General features: G+C 32.1%; 2 protein-coding genes across 4 annotated transcripts in view; one reads left to right on the top strand and one right to left on the bottom strand.

Annotated features, from left to right (window-relative positions):
- The window catches only part of LOC118203139 (isoamyl acetate-hydrolyzing esterase 1 homolog), a 90,859-nt gene extending 76,096 nt beyond the window's left edge, over window positions 1-14,763 (top strand). Inside the window, exons 5-6 of one of the 2 annotated variants that reach the window (XM_035375393.2) lie at window positions 8,866-8,987; window positions 13,820-14,488. In XM_035375393.2, the coding sequence (XP_035231284.1) occupies window positions 8,866-8,987; window positions 13,820-13,858 (161 nt within the window). In that variant the 3' untranslated portion in view covers window positions 13,859-14,488. The other variant, XM_035375390.2, reaches the window with a different exon arrangement.
- LOC118203140 (tetraspanin-13-like) overlaps window positions 14,756-26,955 on the bottom strand; it is a 36,094-nt gene continuing 23,894 nt past the window's right edge. For both annotated transcript variants that reach the window (XM_035375395.2, XM_035375396.2), the window contains one exon: window positions 14,756-16,267. In XM_035375395.2, the coding sequence (XP_035231286.1) occupies window positions 16,190-16,267 (78 nt within the window). In that variant the 3' untranslated portion in view covers window positions 14,756-16,189. The remainder of the gene's footprint in view (window positions 16,268-26,955) is intronic.

A 26,955-nucleotide genomic window follows, 5' to 3' on the forward strand; every position in this document is an offset into this window, starting at 1 on the left:
TCTATTGTAGACAGAGCTTTACTTCATTTAATTTTAAGAGTACATCTGGAAAACTATCATCAACAAGAAGTGAAGTAAAACCTTCATTAATTTTGTTTACAATACAGAACTTTGTCTTAATTTAAAGAACCTTGTGAAAGCCAGCACTTCAAAAATGAAGAAGAAACTGTTTGTGCTTGCTACTTAGGTCATCACAATATAATGAAAATATTGCTTTTGTGGGGGCTTTGGATTAATAAAGTTGATTATCTTAATTTCTTCTGATATGGTTTTGAATATTGATAACATACTTTTGGCCATCAAGGTTTTTGTGTGAATGAAACTAGGTTCAGGTAACATCAGGTGCCACACCTTTAACTTTAGTCATATTGTCACTATGCCTACATGTGAATGCATGAGTCCAATCCAAACAAAAACCTTCACATATTTTCCAGTTTCATGGGCTTACACATTTAGGGCTTTAAAAACTTATTGTGTAGTTGGACGAGTTGACAGTCTTTGAAAATAACACTTGGTCCGACTATTTCAGTGGACTGTAACTCTTAATTAAACTAATTAACAAACTATAATATATCATCATCTTTATTTTACTCATTTGTGGAAGACATTCAAGCTTCCACACTCTACTTAGCCACTGAAGCAATTCTAAAAAGTAAATAACATTCTTTTGTGAACAGTAACGATGGCAGCGCCGTCTGGCTTCAAAGGAATTTAACAACATATCTTCCTGAATGCCATAAATAAACTCATACCTAACACAGCAAATCAGTTGTGCATCAGTTGAAACATCTCTTGTCTCATGTATATGAAATGAATAAAATAAACTTTATTACTCATCTATATTTCTATGTCCAAATTCAACATTATTAGCCATGCCATTGATTCAGTGTGCAAATGTACTGTTTGAGAGTGGTATTAAATCAATGTTCGTAAATATTTTTCTTATGAACCGTATTTTTAAATATATCGTTTGTAACTGCAAGTATTAATGTCTAACCTATAGATTGGGAGTTTGCACTCTTCATTATGTCATTCATCATAAAAATGCTGTCTTGAGAGAAAAAGTCAAATAATTGCTGTGTGTTATTTTGAAATCCTCATATTTTTAACTGTAATGTGATTACATACAATTTAAATTTCACATTTTGTCTTTTTTGGAAATCTAGAACCATAAGGGCATGCTTCGAGGATGCCATTTAAAAAACTTTCATTTAAACTTTCATGTATAATTTAATGTAAAATTTTATGTATATGTAGATAAAATAAGGTCACGATTAGTTAAGGTGATACTGGGGATAGTGTCCATGGTTAACCCAAAATCACAGTTAATCTGACATCAGTTAAAACACAAGACATAAAACAGATTATCAAACAGGGATAGTTAACAGTTTACCTTTCAGCAGTGTTTAAGAAGTTTACTGTGGATAACAAGTTCATTTATATATGTAAATTAAATGTTAATTTAAAAAAAGAAACACTTTCATAAAAAAAAAAACATGTTTTTGTACATACATCTCTTATTTTTCAGTAAGAAACAATGCTTAATAGATATACATTTATTTTTAATGTGTGATTTAATAAAAATTACATATTCTAGATAATGTAAATTAATATTATTGTAGTGGATAAAGACAATTCCTAAATGATGTGACATTATTTGTTCTCACTGCTGTTACTTTTTGTTCTTGCATTTCTTGTAAAAATGTTGCTTTATTCTTATGGTAATTATTCCATAGTTCTACTATAAACAAATTTAACTTTTTTTAGACAAGGCTTGGTTAATCTGTAGTCCAGTTAATTGGATTTCAGTAGCATATAGAAAGAAATCAACACATGATTTTTTTTAATTAGATGCTAATAATGTAATGCAAAATGCTGAAATATTAATGCGAATGGAATAGTTAATAAGTGGCAAGCTGCCTACCATGAAGAAAGCAAAGATCAAACAGTTTAAAGCATAAACCTGAAACTCAATACTCAAAGAGAATGTAATTAAAAGAAAAACGAAAGTTTTTATATAAAATTTGTATTCCATAAAAATACATTATTTAGTGGAAAAAAATCTGTGAAGAAATCTTCACTTTCATTCAGAATTGACACATACTGAATTTTCCACATTTTAACTAACATTTTAACCGTGTGTATATAATTTGAAATTAGTTATAAAATGTAAAACATATATATTTTCTTTCAAATTGCATCAGGGCAGGTTATATCGCATCAAGATATTTCAAATTGCATAAGGGCAGGTATGCAATTTGAATCTTGATGCTAAAAATATTATATATCTTGATGCCCTAAAAAGAACTTTAGTTTTAGTTTTAAACCTTTTATTATTTTTTATTGCATTTCATTCAGATGTTATTCTGAAATTTAACTCTATTGATAATTCTTCTTGATAAAGGCAAAAAAATGTTTAAAATGTTCAACTTCTGCTTTTTAATTTTTTCTTTTCTTTGGGGGGGGGGGCATTCATTTCAGGATTGATTTCCAGGTTTATGCTTTATGTTGTTCGATTTTTACTTTGTTCATATTACCACTTTTAGTGTATTTTGTAGTCAAAAGTCCTTACTAAGCCTCTGTTTTTGAAACCATTGTTCATACAATTACAAAAATGCTTAAATCATGGTTCGTAGTGCTTACAAGTCCTTATATTTGAAAATAAAATATAAAAGCCCTTATAGGTGCATACTTTTTTTTTTTTTTTTTTTTTTTTTATGAATGCAAATTTTTTTCCCCGTACCAAATAAACAAACAACTAAATAAACAACTTTTCTTACTTATATGGAATGTCAGATGGTGCATCGTACTCCCTTTTTGCCTCTTTCTCTGCATTAAGAGTACAGACTCCGTGAGTACAGACAGGTGCATGTTGTTCTATTGGTCAAAGAATTGCGGTAGAAAATTCCAGTACAATCCGTATTCTTTTGCTCCACCCAATGTTATACACGTTTGAATTTCTATCAAGATTTTAATAATTTACATTCTCGTTCCGCGTTGTCAGTTCATATTCGCGTTTATTATGATTGGTATGCGTATATTATGAGCATATGTATGAACATTTATTATAATAATATATTTGCAGTAACTGCTGAAGTATAGATAAACTTCAAAAATGGGTAAGTGTGTTTTAACACAGATTAGTTTTCTAAAGAATAATATTTGGAATGACATAAATAAAGTGAAAGTAATTGAATAGTCTTCCCCCCCCCCCCCCGATGCATTATACAGTACGGAAGTTGGTGTTCTTCCCTTTCCCCGCAAAATATCGAATATTGAAACTGTTACGGTTTGCAGCAAAGGAAGCAACTGACTCTTTTTTTTTTTTTTTTTTTTTTTTGTCACTTTCTAACCTGGATTTAATAAGATTAAAAGTTCTGCGGTCTACCAACTCAAGCGAAGAATGATTCTATTCTGGAAATTTAACGCAGTCTGTTCAAAATTAGAATGAAGAACACCCCAGATTGGTAAATATCTTTATTAATCAAATGAGCATGGCAGGGATATCACGCAGAGCGCAACATGTCCTGCTCAATTATAAATATGCCACATGGGCGTATGACAGTGAAAACCGGACGGAGCAAAGGGGCGCTTTCCTTTATTTATTATCTGAATACCGGCAGCTGTTGATTCTGATTATGGAATATCACATGCAGAAGGATTAAGGCGCATGTGTTGCACAATAACATTTGCGATATTTCGCAGAGATAAAAAAGTTTTATTGTGCTTGCTAAGCAGATTATTTTTCAGTTCCATTGGGCTATTTTTTATGTGATGCACATATTGAAATGTCAAAAGCATTATTTAGCCAAAAAATCTAAAGAACGGCTATAGTCTACCCCCTTACTCTTTGACCAGTTACGCTCGACTATCTAATTTTCAGATATTCAGCAATTTCCGAGTATGCCGGTTAGTTAAGCTTTTATTGTTAAAGGATGACTGCATGAAGCAATTTATTTTTAGTTAAATTACTTTGCTTGCAATATCTGTTAAGGAAAAACTGTTATACAATGAAAATTTGGAAAATGTTCAGAATTTAAGTTAAATTATTTAAATATTAATATGAGTCGAAAAATAAATTGTATTTATTTTTAGGTGCCAAGCGAATATAATAAATATGACTTATTATTATTTATTTTCTCTATTTTGAACTGAAATTTCATCATTAAATTTTGTAATATAATTTAGTTCTGCATAGTTTTTTCCTCTCATTGTAAACTAGTTCTGTAACCATGGTTGAGTCATTCTCTCTTAATAAATAGAGTACAAAGTCCAAAATCCAGATGTCCATTATCCGGAATGATCTAAAATCCGGACCTCAAAGCCGCAATATTTTTTTTTTTTTTTTTTTTCTCCCAATTAATGCTTTACGCATGTGCATTTAATATTTCCTTCCATAATAAAACATAAGGAGATTTTCACTTACAAATTGTGATTCTTAATTTCACTTGGGCACTAAATATATAGTAACTGAATAACAAGAGTGGCAACCTTTTATGCTAACAATACGCTTGGCAATGATTATAGATATTTAAGTTCTCTAAGAAATGTTGATGAGGAAAAATTCAACAAAAATCTCCTTTCACATGCTAAAAATAGATTTTGTTAATGAAACTCGTAGGCCAAAAGATAACATTTAGTGCTATTTTAATTAAGAATAACTGATTTGTTATTCACCATAAACCCAGAAGTGACGGCAGAATTTAGAGAAGACGAATTTTTTGGAATTTGGGGAAAGGCCGAGCAGCAGAATTAAGGGATGAGAAGTTTTTATGATTTAGGGAAAGCACTGGGATCCAAAGTTTAGAACTTAGGAAAGAGCTTTGTAGCAGAATTTAGGACCGTAGAGACTGCACCAGGCGGTATCGAGCACTGGTACGAGTAAGTTAAGCGTGGGAGTTTATTTATTCAGGACTCTGATTAGTTTGAAGCATGTGCAAGAAATAAACATAGCTATAGTAAATAACTAATACAATTCAGGTTTAATATTCAGTACACAATAGAAGCAAGACAAAAATTCAGCGAAACAACTTGGCTTACATCGCTAATCTTGTGATAAATAGCCAATAATGTATAACGGACGCTATTAAGCTAGGCTAAAATTATCTTTACTGATTCTAAGGCATTTCAATTAATGTAGCAGACTGCGCTGCACCCTGATCTTCTAATTTGATCCAGCTTATTATTTTTTGCAGACCGTTATTATTATGGCAATTTTATAACTAAGCTTGAACTTTCGATTATGTAGAAAAGAGTTTCTAATTCTGGAGTTGCCAAAGGATCTACAAAGCAAAACCATATTTCGATGTCCATTAAACAAAAAGTGGAATTGCTGCAAAAAAAATGGATAAAGGCATATCTGTCTCAAAATTATGCAAGGAGTATGGCATTGGAAAGTCCACTGTATATGACACAAGAAAAAAGAACTTTTTGAATTTTTTGTGGAAGCATCTTAAACAACTTACATAGAAAGAAATGTTTAATAAAGTAAACAAATAAATATTAAGCTTTTTTTGTGATGATTGATCTTTCAAAATCATACTTGTTCTTTATTTCATATTTTTAATTGTATAATTTCTGCATGCCATCTTACCAGATTTAAATTGATGGATCTATTATACGGAATCGCTGAACTCCCAACCAGTCTGGATTTCGGATTTAGTACTGTACTGAGTGCTTGAAAAGTGCTTATTTTTTTAACTAAAATGTGGCTATGAACCCTGTTAAATATAAATGAATATTAAATAAGAATAGATATATTCACACATTTTTAATATATAATCTAATATAGTCTTTAAAAAATTATACATAATGTATAACATGTAAATCTTTCATTAATAGTCACTTGAGATACTAAATGTTTACTATTGTAATAAAAGAGAAAAATATTTCAATGGCTTGTACAGTTTCCAGACATTAAAAAACTAACCACCAGAAAAATTCAGCATCAGTATTAATTGAAAAAACTGCAATACAGTATCATGCCATTATAACGAAAGAATTACAGAAGTTGATTAACAACAAACCAGGGAATGCTTAACAGTTGCTCTTCCTTCTTTTGCAGTTTTAAGGTGTTGCTTTTAGATGACAGTGCATTTTCATTTTTGCATATTTAACTCTTTGCTGATATATAGTGACTGACTTTTGCATTGCGCCCCCTGATCTATTGGATAAGACTGCTGAATTGTTGACCTGGATAAAAAATCCCAGCAAATGAGCTATCTGCATGAGGTTTTCCTCATACCTAAATCAGAACATCTCAGAATATGATCATGAATGAATCACAGTCCACTGAAAATGCAGATTATGGTATTGCACAATTGCTGTTCATGTTAGCTGAAGTCCAAGGACTGCTTTGAAAATTTCTAATTCATTTGTGGAGGACCAGACGTGCAGGTAAATGACTTCCACTTGCCAATGTTCAATGATAAACAATATGTCCACACTGCTATTAAGGATAATTGAGCTACATCACAAGTTATATCCTAAGATGGTGAATTTAGTGATGTACAAGGAACATATCAGTTAGGTGACATCTTTTCTACAGTGAATCATGCTTATGTTTACAGCATAGTGATGGCTGTACTCATATGTGGAGATACCAAGGGAAACAAATGTTAGAAGCTTCCATTCTTCATCTACTTCGTGGCTGTGCCGTATGTTTGAGGCTGCCATTATTCCACATACAAGCCTCAATACACAAGGTATGCAACTCCAAATTGTCACAAATTGAAAATATCTGGTCAATGGTTGCAGAGAGACTGGCATGACATCTGGTTATTGAACTGAAGCCAGTATACCAAAATGCTATCCATGCTATAACAGCATTGTTGCCAAAGGTAGATCTCAGGGTATGGATTTCTAAATTTTTGTACCTCAAATTTAAATCTTTTCATGTAAGCAATTTTCCTGCAAAAAGTCTTCTAAGCTTCATTCACTTAAGCAGATAGTATTTTGCATGATTAAATAGCACTTTTCTTCAATTAATGTGGCCTGTCTCTTTTTAGGCATGCATATATACGAGGGCTATCCAGAAAGTAGATTACGTTTTGGAATAAAAAAATAAAGAAAGTATAGGAAACAAATTTTATTATATACAGATGAAAGCCACACTCAAATACTACTTTTCTACATAGTCACCATACAAATTAAGGCATTTATCGTAGCGATGTACGAGCTTGGAAATTCCTTCGTCGAAAAATTCGGCCGCCTGCGCCTTCAACCACTTCGTTACCTCTTCTTGCAGCTGTGCGTCGTCATCAAAACGCTGCATAGCCAGCCACTTCTTCATTGCTGGGAATAGGTGGAAGTCGCTCGGTGCCAGGTCGGGACTGTACGGCGGATGAGGAAACAACTCCCACTTAAAAGATTCAAGAACTTTACGAGTGACATTTGCCGTGTGGGGCCGGGCGTTGTCGTGAATCAACAAGATCTTAGAGCTCAACATTCCTCTGCGCTTGTTTTGAATTGCTCTTCTGAGTTTTTGGAGAGTTTGGCAATACCTTTGAGAGTTTATTGTAGTGCCTCTTTCCAGGAAGTCCACCAAAATTACACCTTTTCTGTCCCAAAAAACAGTCGCCATCATCTTCCTTGCCGACATTGTTTGCATGCATTTCTTGGGTTTTTGGGGAGAACTTGTGTGCCCCCACTGCATTGATTGCAATTTCGTTTCACAGTTCACATGTTTCACCCATGTTTCGTCACCAGTAACGATGCGATCGAGTAAAGAGTCACCATCCTTATGGTAAGCGTCCAAAAAGTTCAACGCTGCAGCCATTCGCTGATTTTTGCGGTCCTCTGTCAAGATTTTTGGAATCCATCTTGCACAAAACTTGTGGTAACCAAGCTTTTCGCTGATGATTTCGTGCAACAAACTTCGCGAAATTTGTGGAAAACTCAAAGAAAGTTCCGTTATTGTGAAATTTCGATTTTCACGGACTTTAGCATCGACTTTTTCGAGAAGTTCGGCGGTCACTATGCTGGGTCTCCCACTTCGATCTTCGTCGTGAACATTGGTTCGGCCATTTTGAAATCTTATGATCCACTGACGCACTCCACCTTCAGTGATAATGTTGTCCCCATACACTTCACGAAGCTGCCGATAGATTTCTATCGGTTTACAGTTTTTTGCAGTCAGAAACCTTATTACTGAGCGCACCTCGCAGCTCGCGGGATTTTCAATTAACGCAGACATTTCAAACCGTCACAGTATCTGAACGGAGCACAGCACGAACCTCTCACTAGCACGGCTAGATGCAGACTGAGCTGCGCAACGCTCTGACCCCAAGATGGCCGCGCTAGCCCCGCCCCTAGCGGACACAGACGGAAACGTAATCTACTTCCTGGATGGCCCTCGTATATAAATGCATTTCTCATAATTTTTCCCTATGGTAATTAATATAAATGATAATTTTTTTTTTATATTTTTGGCATTATTAAAACATTTGTCAGAAATCTCTATTACTTTTCATACTTTTGTTGTTGTATGAATCTGTATTTTATTGTTATCTCATACTTTTAATTGTTGGAATTTGTTTTAAATTTACATTCATTTCATTAACTCACTAAATTCAAAAGAAAAATGATCAGTTGAAATCATAACAGGAAAATTAAATTTAACTCTCTATATATTTTCAAATTTATATTTAAAATGAATGCAGTTTGTAAATATTTACAGAGCTGTCCATCTGTTTTAGTTATGATTATTTCAGTACCATTTCATTTCATTACAATAAATGTACAGTTTGAACAAAAATGTAAATCGTAATCGTAAAGTACATTTTAAATCAAGGAAAATAAGCTGTGAATTGATTATAGATATTATATATAATTTATACTCTTTATTTAAATTGGATACTTTTACAGGTAGAAGTTTACCATTAAGAGATAACCGAACAGTTTCAGAATATGCAGAAGCTTGCTTTAAAGTTGGACAGAAGTGTGAAGTAGATGTAGTTAATCTATATCAAGAAATGATCAAAGATGAGGTAAATTCTCAAGTATAGTATGATTATTAAAAATATATTTGCAGAAATATCTTAATAAAGTATGTAATATAACACTCATGTGTAAAATGAAGAAAATCTGTACATTACGTCAAATTGCTGCAAAACTAGTGGACAGATTTTTTAATGAAATTTGTTAAAAGTATACATTTAAAACACAGAAAGAGATGTATACTGCAGGGGAAAAAATGGGACAGTTTCCTATTCTACTGGGGTAATTGACGAAATTTAAATTGTGTTTTCCGTATCTCGAAAGCATGACTTGGGATATATATTAAATTTATATTAGCTTTGTTCTAATTATTTCTAAGGTATTTTGACAGAAAATCGGACTTTTTCTGAAATGACATGCCAATTTTTTTTCTATATTTGGATTCTATGACGAATTATGCCTAAACATGAAATTTTGTAAAATTGGTGTGAAATTCAAAAATTTATCTTGCCTTTTTTTTTTCAGTTTTTGCCAAGAATAATTTACTCAGCAAACTTCTTAATTTATGGCAACCTATTTTCCTTTTTTTTTTTTTTGCCATTGTAGACGAGCAGGAAAAAGTCATCATTCATACCTTCAAATTATTTTAACAAAGAGCGTAAACCATTTGACATTATTATTGCTCAAATATCAAATTTAAAAAATTTTGAATAAAAAACTCATTTTTTTCAGGTGTGCCTAGAAGTATATCTATTTTAAGATGATGTTAAAAATTTTATAGGTTATAAATACAAAACTTTTTTCGAAAAATTTATTTAATATTTAAAAATAAATTATAAAAAGTGGATGAATTATATTTGGATGAAGCCTAAATTTTGAATTATGGAAGAAGGAATCAAGTAAGTTTAATAAAAAAAAAGAGATATTAATAAATATATATCAAATTCAATAAACATTGAGAAACTAAAATTTTGAAGGCTAATTTTTAAAAAAGTACTTGTGCAATTTTTACAAAACTTCGCAGTTTGGCATAATTTGAATCGTAGAATTGAAATATGGAAACAAATTGGCATGTCATTTCAGAAAAAGTCCAATTTTGTTTCGAAGTACTTATATTTAAACAACGCTGGGGGAAGTATGATTGCAAAGCTAAAACTTAAAGGAATTGACGGAAGGGCACCACCAGGAATAGAGCATGTGGCTTAATTTGACTCAACACGGGAAAATTTACCCAGCCCGGACACAGAAAGCATTGATAGTTTAAGAGCTCTTTTTTTATTCTGTGGATGGTGGTGCATAGCCATTCTTAGTTGGTGGAAAGATTTGTCTGGTTAATTCCGATAACGAATGAGACTCTAGCCTACTAAATAGACGCTCCCATCCTTCGAGTCGGACGTTCTTCTTAGAGGAACATATAAATCTAATACATATCCTAAGTTGCACCTTCGAGACATGAAAACACAAGTCAAATTTCATCAATTGCCTGTACAGAACTGGCCCCCCTCTTTTTTCGAAGTGTACTATTTTATGTGTGCAAGATTATCACTAAAGCTCATAGTGAAAAGATGTCTAAAGTCTGCATTGCAATATCAAACTGAAAATTTATCTAATATGAGGTATATTCCAACCTCGCAGCCAGACAAGTCATGCAGTGTGACAAGCATTCTGAACAAAAGGACTGCCCATTTCTTAGCAAGGTAGTTTTCGACTCCAGGATGGTTCTTGGAGGGGGAGGATGAGATGAATCCATGCAGCAAATATTCTCATTTTCCAGATAATCTTCGACTAGCTGAGAGCCTTATGTAATCGTCCATTAACAGGAACCGAGGACCAATTGCGCCCCCAAAAATTCAAGGATAGGCAATCATGAAGCCTTTGTCAAACTCATGCAGGGGTATGAGATTTAAATTTTTGTTCAATATAATGCCTGCTCACCTCCACTGTAGACCATGAAACTCGGGTTCCAGTGGCAGCATACAGCTCAATGAGAGCTGTGGATCCTGGTCGACTTTGTCCAGATTTTCTCAATATGAATCCAGTGTCTTGAAACTGGTGCCACAAATTGCAGCAAATAATGACCATAAATCTTGCAAGAAACATAACAAACGTAAGGGAGTTTTGCTGAAATTGCTGAAAACCCCTTCTGCACTTTTATCCTGTCCACAATTATAACTCTGCAAACATGCTTATATACACTACAAAGTCTTTAATCCGGACGTCCATAATCCAGAATGATCTATAATCCAGACCTCAAAGCTACAAACTTTCTGTGCATGTGTAGCGTTTATATGCGTTTAATGTATAATGGATGATATAGGGCTAAAAATATCTATTTCAGTTAACGTTGCAGATTGCGTTGTTTCTTAATCTTCTAATTGGATTCGGCTTATTATTTTTTGCAGACTGTTAGTGCAATTTTATAAAAAGTAAGCTTGAACTTTCGATTATGTCAAAAAGAGTTTCTGATTCTGGATCTGCCAAAGGATCTACAAAGCGAAAGCATGTTTCAATGTCCATCAAACAAAAAGTGGACTTGCTGCAAAAAATGGATAAAGGCATATCCTTTTTTTCTCTAACCATTCCAAAATCTGTTTACCAATTTCATGTTGCTCTGCGGCGCAGGGGGGGGGACGCCGTAACAGATAGGTTAGTGAAAACGAAAAAATTTTGATTGACAAGTTAGTCGGTATTCTCGACACAACAATTACAGGACTTGAAAAACAGAACTTTGTAACTGAACAAGAAATTATGTCGGTTTATAGAATTAAAGAGAAAGTATTATCACATAAAACGAAGCAACTTAAACAACTTACATTGAAAGAAATGTTTAATAAAGTAAACAAAAAAAAAAAAAAAAAAACTTAATATTTTTTTTGGGGGGGGGGGTACATTTTGATACTTTTTAGATCATAATTGCTCTTTATTTTATAAATTAAGGTTTCGTATTTTTAATTTTATAATTTCTGCATGCCATCTTAAAAGATTTAAATTGATGATCTATGATCCAGAAAAAACCCTAATCCGGAATCGCCGAAGTCCAGACGAATCCAGATTAAAGACTTTGTACTGTATTTGATTCTGGATCTGCACAATTATTTGGTAAACTATTGGTTCAATACTTTTCGAAAATTAATGAGGACTTAATTTGATCATTGTTCTTTTAGATGGGGAATCTAAAAGCCCAGAAATATTAGTCAGACATAAGATTAATACCTGAAATGCATACTGATCTTTTAAAAAAAATATTAGTTGAACATTTGATTAATAAATTCATCTGTCTAGTGATTTTAGCCAGTATATATATTTCAAATTGTAAAAGAAACATACTAATGTAAAATTCTAAATTAGCTCCCCCTCCCCTTCCAAAGAAAAGCAATCATCATATGGTGTAGATTTTGAATAAAACTACAAATTTCAAGGGAAATCAGATGCAAGTCCCTAGAAAGGGGAAGGTTTTACATTCACATGTCCCTTTTCCAGTTTGATTTTTTTGCAACTAGCTGCTGTTTTTTTTTTTTTTTTTTTTTTCCCGGGGGGGGGGAGGTAGTTTCATTCTTTTGCTTTCTTTACATTGATGTTAATTTTTATTATTATTGGAATTTGATGAATATTTCACTCCAGTTTTAATTCTCATTGAAAGTTCAATCCTTGTGTAACATTTTCACAATTTGAAAATCTTTGTTACTTTGCTTTTATTATGTTTAATTTAAACACTTTTCTTATTACAGTTAATGAAGTTCATATTTTAACCATTTTCTAACCTAGTTCATGCATCCTTTTTTTTTTTTTTTTTTTTTATTTTGTTTAGCATAGGTCGAAGTATAAAAGGATTTGTAACTAACCTAAAAACAAAAGTAATTTTCAAATTACCCCCCCCCCCCTTTTTTTTTTTTTTTTTTTTTTTTTTCTGAAATGCTGATGTCAGAATATCATTCCCAAACTGATATAACTTATATAAATCTTAAATTTTCTATTTTGTTTCCAAATTCTTTATAAGAAACACAAGTAAATGTTTGTCTAAAACTAAGTTATGAAGTGGACCATCTTCATTTGAAATCTGCCAATTCAACTTCTAATTTTTCATGTATTGATTATAAATCTTGGTTTGGAATTGAAACTACTTGTCAATATATAAAAAAAAAGTTTCTGCTTCTAAATTCCAAAGCCTCACATTCCAGTCAGCTAATCCCATCTATTCTAGTCGGCCTATTATTAATACTAATCCCCTAGTTAATATCTGAGCATCAGGTGAAAGTATTAAAATTTAACTCTTTTCTCAAACTGGTAAATCTTCAGCACCCCATATACTGCTTCTGTTCAAAATGCTTTGAAATTCAGTAAAATTTTGATGGAGTCATGAAATGTTAACTGAATACTACTCAATCAATGAAGCTCCTTCACTTGTCTTACGAAAGTTGAAACAGCTATCAAACCTTTTAATATCCATTTCAGTTTAGAAAATCATTCATTCCACCTATTGTTATAGTCTGTTTCCCTAAGTTTCTTTAAAACTAGCACTTTTTAATTTTTTTTTAATTTATGTGAAAAGATATAATTTTGTTATCAAAGATCTGATTAAATCATGATATTAATTTTACAATTTTTATAAAATTATTTATAACATGCATAAGCTTTATGGTTACTTCCTTGTTAAAGACCACTGCAAACACTTTGGCTATATTTAAAATTAATTTTTGGGAAAACAAAGACAAAAATGTTACAGCAACCTCAAAGAATTTAAAACTGCCATGTATTAGAGGGGCTGACATCTGTTTATCTTTAAAGTAGCCATAATTTGATAACTGCTGCTATTATAACCCGAAATATTGGTACTTTTTAATTTCCACTTATATTTAACTATCTATTTTACCTTCTGATTTAGTTCTTCCATCCAAAAATAATGAAGCAAGGAAAGCAGTAAAAGGAATCCTGGAACCATAAAAACAACTTATTTGCATAAGATTCCCTCGCCCCCTTGCATATTTTCAGTTGCATTTCCAAATCCTCCAATCAAACTTGTGGCTATATTTGTGCTTTCACTCCATATGCAAAAGTATGTGCTCTTGAAAACAAATCACTGCTTCTTTTTCAGCTGATGATCAGTTAAATATGATTAATATTTTAGAGAAAAGTACCGAAGAATATGACAGAATGAACAATATTGCAAATTTCTAATTGCTTATGGAACACTTAATGGAAAGCTGAAAACGGCCAGCAATATAGAGAGAAATAATGAAAGAATATCATGCAGTCTACAGTATAAAAAATCAAATATGTTGCACATTGTAAAACATCGCACTTTTCTCCCCAACTGCTTATGAATTTAAAAATGGTAAATATTTTAGAGAAAGAAAAATAGTGAATCAATTATATTATATGAACTTCATAATCAAAAAAGTTTTTAAAATAAGCATGTTGAAAATCTGCCAATTAACTTGCCTAATTCTGGCAAATAATCTTCAGAATTTGGTGGCTCTTTTAACAAGGAAGTACCATGCTTACCTTATTGTGTAAGCGCATAAGTGGATGATAGTGGGTTTTTTTCACCCCCTTCCAGAATTGGCCTCGATACCTCATTGATGGACTTCATTTTTCTCATGCTGGTTCAGTTCTAGTTTACGCTCTATTATGGCCACATATTGCTAAAAGAGTGCAAGTAAATAAGATGATACTGCCATCATGGAATGAAATAGACCTTCTCCATCCAGAAAAAGATCTTAAAAAGCATTAAATATTTATCACTTTTTTATGAAAAACTGAGCTAAAATTTTTATCATGTTGAAAATGTATATGTGTTTGATTGTGATTAAAAACAAAGTGACTAAATATTTGTTTATTTAAAACTCATTTAAGCTGTACATATGTAAAATAGAAATTAACAGTTGAAAATAAAACAGTACACATATTGACTAGCCTATATTTCACGGGATTGCATTTTAAGCAATATACAAAAACATAGCATATTAATTGTTGAATGCCTATTTTATATAGTTTTTCTGTAAAGTCTTCAAACAAAAGTGTAGCATAAAAACAATATGCAATTTTTTATAGACTTTAGTTTCAGTTCATGTTTGTATGAATAAAGAGATAAAATTAAACACCACAAATATTAAATGCAAAAATAAACTTACAAAAGAGATTGACTAATGTACAGTACGGTTTGTAACACAAAATTGATTTTAAATTTTAGCTTTTAGCAAAAAAAAAAAAAAAAAAAAAAAACTTTTAATAATACTTGTTTACTATATAAATCTTCAGATGCCCCCCTAAAAAAAATTCCAAAAAGTAAATTTGATAAATTAACTGAATATAGTAAATACAAAATCCACAGTAAGTTGTATCAAAATTAACAGTAAATTTAACTGACATGTATAGAATGAAAGAAAAAATTTAATAAGAAATCTTCATAGCTTAAATATTTATTTTGAGGTGATAACTATATACACTGATACAATAGTAAGCAATTTAAAGGTTTAAATGTGAAGAAATTTATTAAAAGGCTACCTAGAAGATTTCTGAATAAATTAATGTTTCTGATCAATTCTATAATGTTCCATACAATTATTATATGATGAATAAGTCATAAAAAGGTAAAATAGTTTCCATAATCAATTAGAAAGTACATATACTTAATTCTACATTGAAGTCACAGAATTCTTAAATCCTTGCAGGCAATTCTAATAAATTACAAAGTAAAAAAGAAATATTTAATATCCTTCATGAAATGATTGAAAAAGACATTACGATAAAAAAATATTAATTTGTAGGTCAAATGTATAAATCAATTTTAATTTGTATTCCTGCATAATTAATTTAAAGCCTAAAAGTAACATTGTATACAATTACCATATGTGGATTCTAAATACACCAAACCATTTCTCCTCCCTTCTTAGTAAAATATTTACTAAGAAGATATACTTAATATCTAAGAAGATATACTTAAATACAGACAACCTACATTAGATAAAAGTATGACTCGCATTACAACCTGTAGAAAATTAAACATATTTTTTAACACTATGAAATCTTTACATAAAAATGTTAAATAATCATATGTAACTAAAAAGAAAAATGTAGGCCTCAGAACATTTCATACATAAAATCATCATCTACAACTTCTTAAGATCATCAGATATTTAAATTCATTGCAGATACCTTTCGTAACACATATAAGCAAGTAATGTATGCAAGCAACTCTCTTCAGTATATGTAGATCACAAATAATTTAATATCTTGAAAATAATGATGAGTATTAGATAAATAAAAGACTAGGATCCAATTTAGGGTCTTTTTGCTGTCGATATCTGTATGCAATCCATATGCTTATCACCTGGAAAGGAATATTTACTTTCAAAATATATTTTATATAAGCATTATTCCAATTAAATGTTGGTCTCGCGCATAGAGAAAATAAAAAAATTAATTCATAATATTTATTGATATTTCATAAATATAATAATTTAAATGACTGAATTTTCAGATTTTAAAAACAGAATTTTTCAGGGACATGAATCATAAATTGGTAACATAAATAAACAGTAAATGGTTTTGTATTATGCTGAAAGATGTATTACCTAATAATAATTTTAAAAAATGGCCATTAAATGTGCTTTTGAATAATGGTAATTACTTCATAGGAATGGAATTTCTATGGAAGCATAGAAAGTCTGGAATATCCAGTATAAAACTGTCTGTCAAAAAAGCATTTTCTTTTTGAAACCGTAGGCAAAGACTAATTTATAGACATTTCACCAGATTCAATTCAAAATATACACATTCATCATGTACTCTTTCATATAAAATAAAGGAACATGCACATTCCCATGCTTACAAAATTACAGGAATATTAAATTGTGAACTTAAAATACAAATTAACAGCAAAAAAGAAAAGTCAATATAAAATTCATCTAGTTATCAATAAACACTGAAAAAGAATCTCCAGAGTCCACATAGACTTTATTACATATTTTCCGGAAACAAGAATTCTAAGCTCTGCTTCCACATGCATTTAAGCATTATTAATAAATGCATGATTTGCTTTCTCTCACAAAATTAATATTTTCTGCAAGCAAAGTTATGAGATACCATAACTAACTGCCAAGCTTGAAATAAGAAAAAATTGAGTTTTTGGATATTTTCAGCACCATTTTAAAAGAACACGAAATTAATTTGAATTTGCTTTATAATGCATGACTCAGTTTATTCAACTATTCAGAATATGAATTCTGACATAAGATATATTTATTACATATTCTAACTTAATGTTTTTTGGCTAATTTCATTTTGTTATTTTCTTACACTTTTATACTGAGAAAATTCCAAGTTGGAAAGGAAAGTTTCAGCTTAATTATTTTTAAACATGGCAAAAATAATGTCCATAATATTGTGCAGATAAACTTAGTACTGTACCATGCCTTCCTGATATAAATGGAAGCATATCCTGCTAGCAATTCCGGAGTTTGCATCCCAGCAAGAGCAATGAAATTTTTTTACATCTAATCAGTGGAGTAGCGAGCATAACTGGCACCCCCCTCAAAAAAAAAAAAAAAAAAAAAAACAGTGATATAATGAAAATCTTGTTTGGAGACCATTTGGCACCACTCGCATCATACACTCCTTGCCCCCCTCGCTACGCCACTGCATCTCATGCCTCTAAAAAAATAAAAAATCGCTCTACAGTGGCACAAACTAAAATGTGATGGGCAATAATTTATCATGACCAAGATCTGGTGATTAGCATACCTGCCAACCTCTAAAGATAAAAATTCAGAAGATTTCTCCCCCAAATTCAGAAGTTTTCTCCAAAATTCAGAAGAACACGAAGAATTAATATACTTTGATATTAAAAAAATAACAATTTATACAAATAGAAAAAAGAAAATTGTACTTACATTAGTAAATCTCAATTAAGTAGTAACTAAAAAATTTATTAGGAATCATAAAACAAGAACTTAATGTTACACAAAAAAATTATTGCTATGAATTTCAAGTGCATTTTTTGGCTTTAGCCAAAACTTCTTTGGAAAATTTCCTGTCATAACAATAGTTTCCTCGTAACATTTAGCAATTAAAATGTTTTCTAGAGTTTTTGGTGAAATTGTAGAACAAAACATAGTTTTGTCTTTCTTCACAACACTGAAGACTCTCTCGCACTCAGCATTACCGTGTGGAATTATGAGAATAGCACATAAAACTCTTGCTTGTCTATCATATTTTGGTGTTCCATCAGCTCTTTTTATTCTTTTTAAGGTACCAACGAGGACATCAAGTCTATCTTCTCCAGAACTGGCAAAGTCTTCAAACTGTGCAGCAGAAAATTGGTTCTGTAGTTCATCTAAAGCATCATTGTGGCATTTATTTTCTTTAATTGTTAACAAAAATGGAAATTTATCAATAAAAAAGGAATCTTTTCAAAAGATGAATTTTCAATTTGTTTCAAATTTGCCACTTCAGCATTTAAAAGAACTTCATTTTTCAAAGGAAACTTCCTTACAATGTAATCACAGGCTGAGGAAAAGTACTTTCTAACACATTGAAAAAATTCTTTTTTCTCATGATCTTTCAAAGAATTTACAACTTCCCTGGTTTGATTTCCAATTATAAGATCATCCTTTTGATTTGCCAAACTATTATAGGCAACACGAATCAACACACTGTTTTTCACAATGGAGGGTTTTACAAACTTAGTTATAAAGTTCTTTCAAAAGATCATTAAGAATTTGGATAAGCAGGGGAGATTTTGGCGAGGCTGATTGTAGAAGGGTATTTACACTTTCAAAAATCTTAATGGTACTTAACACAAAACTACAATATGCTTTGTTCAAATCCGAAGAAAGAAGATAGAAAATCCTTTCCTCCCGGCTAACAGAAGACTGTTTCTTCTTCCCTTCAACTTCTTTAACAAAGTTGACCTTTGAGGAGTCTTCTAAGCATTTTCTTTTTAAAGGGTTTGATTCTGTGTGTTGGCTTTTCCCTTTTAAAGCATTTTGATTAGAAGAAAAGTTGGTTTTCGGAATCTTATATGCCGACAAATTTGATGGGATCTGTGGTTTCGTTTTGGTCTCTTCGTGGAAATATTTTAGCAATGCATCCCACTGTTCAATAAACCTTCCTAGCGCTCTGCCTAAGGATAACCATCTCGTGCATACATGTTTCAGAATTTTTCTCGTTTCACCACAGCACAGTTCTTGGAAATTTTTTAGGTTTTCTTCCTTTTTACACTTTTTTCCAGATAGAAAAACACATCAATCAGAAGCTGGTCAATGTTTAATGGTAAAGCAGCTGCAGCTTTTTCTGCTGCCAAATTAATTAAGTGGCATGGGCATCCAATAACAATTAATTCATTTTGCTCTTTTTTGAGGAAAGAGGCTACACCCTTTTTGTCACCCACCATGGCATGAGCATTATCTGCACCAAATGAAATGCAGTTTTATATTGGGATATTAAGTTGTTTCAACTCATTAATTACCAAGGAGGCAATATTTTCCCCCGTAGCATCTCCATTTAACAATGGTAGACGCAAAAGATGAGTTTTCATTTCATTAGAAACATCACAGAAATATGTGACAACGATGGGGTAAAGCTTCCAATCGCTGTCGTTGCTGCCATCGATTGACACCAAAAATGCTGAATTCTGGAGTGCAGCTATCGTTTTACTTTGTGCATCGCAAGCAATTTCGTTCACAATAGAAGATGTTTTCGTGCGAGCACAAGCATATTTCTGAGCAATCTTGGAGTCGGGAAAGATCCGTCTGAAAAGTTGACCGGCGTGATCGGCAGCGCTTAGCGGCACGTTGTGTTTGATGAGGAATGCAGTAAACAAACACTCTGCCAAAATGACATCGGCATCCGAATTCGTAGCCGAATTTGAAAAAAAAAATCATCAACTTTCTTTGACGTTGTCGAAGCCGAAGCATTAACTTCAAGCTTTTTAGACTTAACATTCTTCACAATGTCGCTTCTTCCACCGTGACTTATTATGAAGTCACACACGCACACGTTGCAAAATGCATAGTTATTTCCTTTGAAGGATTCTTTAATTGTTGGAAATTCGGCTTTGTTGCCAGGCAGAAGATATTGAGAATACAGTTTTTTTAACTCATTTCGTAACAACGACGTATTAAGAAAATTCGTTGCACGTGCAAACAAACAAACAAAACAAAACAAAAAAACAGAATGCGACAATCCACGCTTGCTGAGTAATTCCCTTGCTGCTAAAGCGAACGCGAAAAAAATAATTTCGTAAAAATTACTGACGATTTACTGGGAATTCTCAATGGGACAATTAATCTTTTGATGAATTTTTTCTCTTCTTTCCAAAATCTTCGAGTGAAAACCAGTTCATTACTGATCTTTTACCTCTAAATAACACAAAATGACTGCAGAATCATACATGTCTTAGTACTTCAAATCGGATGCCTTTTAAAATTTGTTTTCAATGAGACAAAATGACTTCCTTTTATTAATATAAACAACTTTATATTTCAAAAGTTATTCATGGCACATCATAATTTCTATCATAAACAATAAAAAATAGCAATAATTAAACTGCATATATATAAAAATATCTATATGACATTTGCTTTGTGGCTTCAGGACGCGACCACTGAGCCACTAGAGCAGAGGGTCGCCAAACTTTTTTGATCATCGCCCCCTATATAATTTTTCAAAATCTCCATAGACCCCCCACAAAGGTAATTTTCAGGTAATTAAAATAAAACTATATATTAGTCTAAATATTTAATAAATCAGAAACAGTAAGTAAAGTAGCTACAGATTTTTTACTTCTTAATGAGATGAGTGTGCCTGGTGTTTCTTGGCAAGGTTCGCTATATTGGGTTCAAAATTAGTCAATTTTAACCGTAAATCCCCTCGAAGCTCCACATTTAATTTATTTCTGTTTTTAGTTAAAATTGAATTAACGTGACTGAAACCGTCTTCAACCATATACGAACTTGAAAACGCCAGCATAAATGGCTGAGCCATTTCGTAAAGTTTCACATATTTTTGCTTTATATTTACATTAGTCCAAAATTTATGTATTGCCAAATTTTTAATAAGCGTTTTTGCTTCAAGATCGGACAATAGTTCAGCAAGCTCATCTTGTATGTTGATCTTGACGTTATCAATTGAGGTTCTTTTTAGATACTGAAGCTGTCATTTTTAAATTAGTGTTCTGTAAATAAGTTAAAATTAAGTTGGTATATTTTACTAATCCACATTATTAAAGCTTACCTTTTCACAAGAAACAATAATTAAAATTGATATCAAAACTAAACGAATAGTTTTATAGAAACAATAACTAATTATCCAATAGTAGATATAATAGTAGTAATAATGACACTACAAGCATTTAATACTGTGCACAGTTCACAAAGATAGCTGAAAATGCATATGATACAGTCAAATGTCGTTAATTCGGACACCCGTAATCCGGAATGATCTCGGCACGTGCGCAGAATTATTGGCGTTTTACGTGTGTGCGTAAGACCTTGACTACTGCGCATATGCGTGTACGCAAGTGCAGAATACGTTTTTGCCTGCACGTTTAATGTATAACGGATGGTGTAAGCTAAAATTATCTAATTATCTATTTCAGTTAATGTTAATGATTGCGTTGTTCCTTAATCTTTGAATTGGATCCCGCTTATTATTTTTTGCAGACTGTAAGAGCAATTTTATAAAAGTAAACTTGAACTTTCAATTATGTCAAATAGAATTTCCGATGCTGGAACTTCCAAAGGATCTACAAAACGAAACTATGTTTCGATGTCCAACAAACAAAAAGTGGAATTGCTGCAAAAAATGGATAAAGACATGAAGAATGTGACAGAGAGGTTAGTGAAAACGAAAAAATTTCGATTGACAAGTTAGTCGGTATTCTCGGCACAGCAATTAACGGGACTTGAACAGCGGGACTTTGTAACTGAACAAGAAATTATGTCTGTTTATAGAATTAAAGAGAAAGTATTATCACATAAAATGAAGCAACTTAAACAACTTACATTGAAAGAAATGTTTAATAAAGTAAACAAATAAATATTAAGCTTTTTTTTTTTTTTTTTTTTTTTTTTTTTTTTTTTTTTTTTTTGTAAATTTTGATATCCTTTAGATCATAATTGTTCTTTATTTCATAAATTACGGTTTCATATTTTTAATTTTAGAATTTCTGCATGCCATCTTACGAGATTTAAACTGATGATCGATAATCCGGAATCGCCGAAGTCCCGACGAGTCCGGATTAATGACTTTTGACTGTATTTGCGTTTGTAGCATCCAGTGTAGAACTGGACAAGCGCACATATGCATCTGACTCATATGCAAGGCTCGTATGGTTTGCGATGGAGACAAAGGGCAAACCAACGACACGATGCGTAACTGCAGTATAAAAAAGAAAAAAACTAAAAGAACTAAAACCACACACATAAGAAAGAAAACGGAGGACTGAAGATTGCCTTCGCGCTTAATGCATAGAAAGCCAACGGCAGTGTCGTCGCTCGCCAAGTCTGCGCCAAAGGCTCCTAATTGGTTGATGGGTTTGCCAGCAAGAGACACAGATAAGCCTCAATCGCTCTTCTGGCTACATACTATGAGTCGTGCAAATTACAAACTGGTCACAAGGTCAAGTTGTGACGTCACGGTATACATACGAAAACCCATAAGGAAAAAAGGGGCAGATTGTTTTCTGATTTATTATTTTATTTTCTATAAAGAATATAATATTAAGTCAATTATAAAAATATTTTAAATTTTTATGTACAAAGTTAGATATGTGTGATTTGCGTATTAAGAACTGTTTTTCCTTCGAGTCCCAATAGACCCCCATTCGACCCCTTGGGTCAGATAGACCCCTAGGGGTCTATATGTTTATTTTTAATGTTTATTTTTACCTGGATATAGATAAGGGTTCTCTGACCTCAACACACTTGCTTCTGAAGCTAGTATTATGATTTTATAAATTATTTTGTGTGGTTTAAATTTAATGTAAACATACTTTGCTATAATTAAAAATAGAAATCCTGTGAAAGTTTTATTTAAAATAAAGATATTTTCTAAATATTTTGGGACGAAATACGAATAAATAAATATGAATGGGAAAAGAATGATCCGTACCAAAGCCAAAAAGACCAAACCCTCCCCCCCCCATTAATATAAAAAACCACAAATTTCATGTGCCATATGAAAAGAAACTAAATAACGCTGGACATATGTCTATGCATGTACCAAAAAGACAAAGCATACTTTGAACAGAGTCACAAAAAAAAAGTGTTCTTTGAAATTAAAAAATAAATAACGAGTTTTTTTTAGCCATTTATCTGAACGCCCTTATTATGTAGATACTTATATTTTCACTGCTATAGAGAAATTACATAAATGTTAAGTTGTAAAATTTTTTCTGATGATTTACATTGTAAAATAAAAATTTACATATAATGCAATTCTTACACACTTTTTTTTTAAATTCGCAAATTTCATCATTTATTGGAAATGTGCATGGAGAAAGGCAGGTCCCCCCCACACACACACACACACACTACCTCAGTAAGTTTCAAAATCCTAGATGCGCGGTGGTTTCACAGTCCACCCACAAAACAATAGACAAGAGAGTTTTTTTTTAATTCATATATTATTTGTCTCTGGGATCATAATATTCAATTTCTAGAGTTTTTAGTTAAAAAAATGATAAAAATAATACTGCGCATGTCAAAGGGTTAAAAATGAATGTATGCTCATGTATATATGCATACACATATACATGCATATAAGAATATATACATAACGTTCTGTATCTGGTCCTGATAACGGAAGCATACCAATAGATATATGTGCCAATGTTGCCTATTGGCCATTGTTAAATTAAATGTGGTGTTCTGAGTTTTGTTATAAAGGCTCTTATTTTTGAAATAAATACAGTTAAAAAAGATATATAAGGGCATCATCGTATTTTATTCCTTTTTTTTTTTTTTTTTTTTTTTTTTGAAAAACTAAGCTAAGAAATTTGTCTTATGTTTTAAAAATTGTTTAATACTGTCAAAATAATTTGATCATAAAATTATATTTTCCCATACAAAATATCAAGTTAACCCATGTATCTAATAAAAACTGGTGTGTGTTGGCCTATAATGGAAAAAATCTAAAATATTTTATTAGAAATAACAAGTATTCATTTACAATTTTTTTACATTTTACTGACCGGAAAACAACTGGTAAATTGTAATGAATGGTACTTTTTATGGTACAAAATCTCTTTTACAAAAAATATACAAAACTTACAATTACTAAGGATAATCATTTTTACAAAGATAATAGTATAGCTTAACTTTGTTTTAAAATTATCTCCTCTGATAACTCAAAGATGATATACTACACACACACACACACACACACACACAAAAAAAAAAAAAAAAAAAAAAGACAGTTCTATATCTCCCGTTCTACTGGGGCGATTGACGAAATTCAAATTATGTTTTTCATGTCTCGAAAGTGTGACTTAGGATATATATTAGATTTATATATAGCATTGTTCTAACATTGGTATTTTTATACAAAATGGGACTTTTTCTGAAATAACATACCAATTTTGTTTCCATATTTCGATTCTATAATTCAAATTCTTCCTAAATATTAAATTTTGTAAACTTTGGTGTGAAATTTACAGAGAAATTCACAAATTTATCTTGCTCTCAATTTTTCAGTTTGCACCAAGAATAATTCACTTTGAAACTTCTTAATATATGGCAACCTATTTTCCTTTCCCTTCCATTGTGAAGGACCGGAAAAAAAGTTCCAACCTTTTACATTATGCATGAGCCAGCGAAAAAGTCACATCGTTCTCCTTTCAAATAATTTTAACAAAGTGCCTAAACCACATTTGATGTTCTTATCACTTTCAACAAATATGCCAAATTTCAAAATGCGCCAATATATCAATTCAGGTATATTTTTGGAATTTGAATTTTTATGCTTAAAAATACATCTACAATGATGGTAAAAATTTTATAGATTATGATTCAAAATTTTTTTCAAAAAATTTATAAAAACTACTTAAAAATACAAGTTTTAAAAATAAATCGGCAAATTTTATTTGGAATGAACATAATTTTCAAAATGTGAAAGGAAGAATAAAATAAGTTTAATACAAAAAAGAGATATTAATAAATATACACCAAACTAAATTAACATTGAGGAGCTAATTTTTGAAAAACAACTCATGCAATTTTTTACAAAACTTGGCAGTTTGGCGTAATTTGAGTCATAAAATTGAAATATGGAAAAAAAAATTGGCATGTCATTTCAGAAAAATGTCCGATTTTGTATCAAAATGCCTAGAACAATGCTATAATATACTGGTTATCATAAATTAAGGAAAAATCATGATTACCGAAAAAGTTACATAAAGAATTTAATGAAACTTACCCACAATATACAACACATAGTAAGGTATCAAATAATATAAAAAGAAATTACCAGACAACTATGGTAGTATAGAAATTAGCAAATGTATAAAATGAACAAATCAAAAGTCTCAGTTTGCTATAGGAAAAGTACCTTCAATATGGAATATGATCACCTCTAGAAGTAACACAGCACATACAGCAATGTGTGATGCTTTCAATTATGCAGTCTATCAGTTCCATAGGAAGCGAGAGCCATTGCTCTTGCAAAGCAGTTGCAAGCACGACAAGGGTCTGAGGGGGTGGATTGAGAGCAGCTAGAAGTCTCCCTAAAGCATCCCAAACATGCTCAATAGGATTCAAGTCCGGGGATCGAGCTGACCACTCCATGTGCATAATTGTTTCCTGTTGAAGATAATCATCTACGATGCGAGCCCTGTGTGGTCTTGCGTTGTCGTCCTGTAACAGGAAAGCATCACCTATTGCCCCGGCATATGGGCGCACATAAACATCAAGGATGTCATCTCTATAAATCCAAGCATTCACGTTTCCCCTTGCAAAGTTATGGAGATCTGTGCGTCAACCCAAAGAGATGTCACCCCAAACACAGACACTGCCCCTTCCGTATGCATCTCTTTCAAGGATGTTTGACGGATGATAACGGGTTCTAGGTTCTCTCCATATCAAATAATGCTTACTATTTCTTTTGAGACCTGGACTCATCCATAAAGAGAACCACCCTCCATTGATCAGGCGTCCAGTGGACATGTTGTCGTGCCCACTGAAAACGATCCCTCCTATGCTGTGACGTGAGCGGCACACAAATGGCTGGTCGCCTCGCATACAGACCACCTTCGCGAAGCCTTCTACGCACAGCCGACATTGACACGAACCTTCCGGTGGCTGCAGCAAGGGAGGATCTAAGAAGAGTCGGAGTAGCGGTTCTATTCCTGCGTGCACATAATGTCAAATATCGGTCATTGGAGCTCGTCGTAGCAGTTGGCCATCCTTTGGCTGAACCTCCTAGATGCCAATCTGTGATTTGAAATTGCCTCCCAAGTGTATGAACCACAGAAGGACTCGCATTTAGCCATCTGGCTACTTCTGTTTGACTTTGTCCTGCCTCTAGTCTCCCAATGGCTCTCCATCACAGTTCTACAGATAAATGATGCCTGAAGGTCATTGTTACGAATTGGCTATCTCAGATTTCTGATGTCACTGTCACAGTAAAATATGTGGACTTGCTTTCAAACACATTTCAAACGTCTCATCGCAGATGACGTATTGCGAAAGCAGTGCCACTAATTTGCATATCGCAGTTTTACTCAGCTACTCTTACTTGGCAACATATTCAAATTTTACACGGTTTGGCTTATTTTTTAGGGAGTTATTGCTAATTTTGTGATTTTTCCTTAACTTATGATAACCAGTGTATATAAATCTAATACATATCCTAAATCGCGCTTTCGAGACATGAAAAACATAAGTTGAATTTTGTCAATCGGCCCAGTATAATGGGAGATATAGAACTATCCCTTTCTCCCCCCCCCAAGTGTACATAAACTAACTAATAACTAAACATGCTATAATTACATCCATAATTTTCATCACTTAAAGGGTAGGT

This window comes from Stegodyphus dumicola, chromosome 6 (assembly GCF_044657685.1).
Source record: "Stegodyphus dumicola isolate Sdum_Otavi_A_Nest chromosome 6, ASM4465768v1".
Taxonomy (NCBI): Eukaryota; Metazoa; Arthropoda; class Arachnida; order Araneae; family Eresidae; genus Stegodyphus; species Stegodyphus dumicola.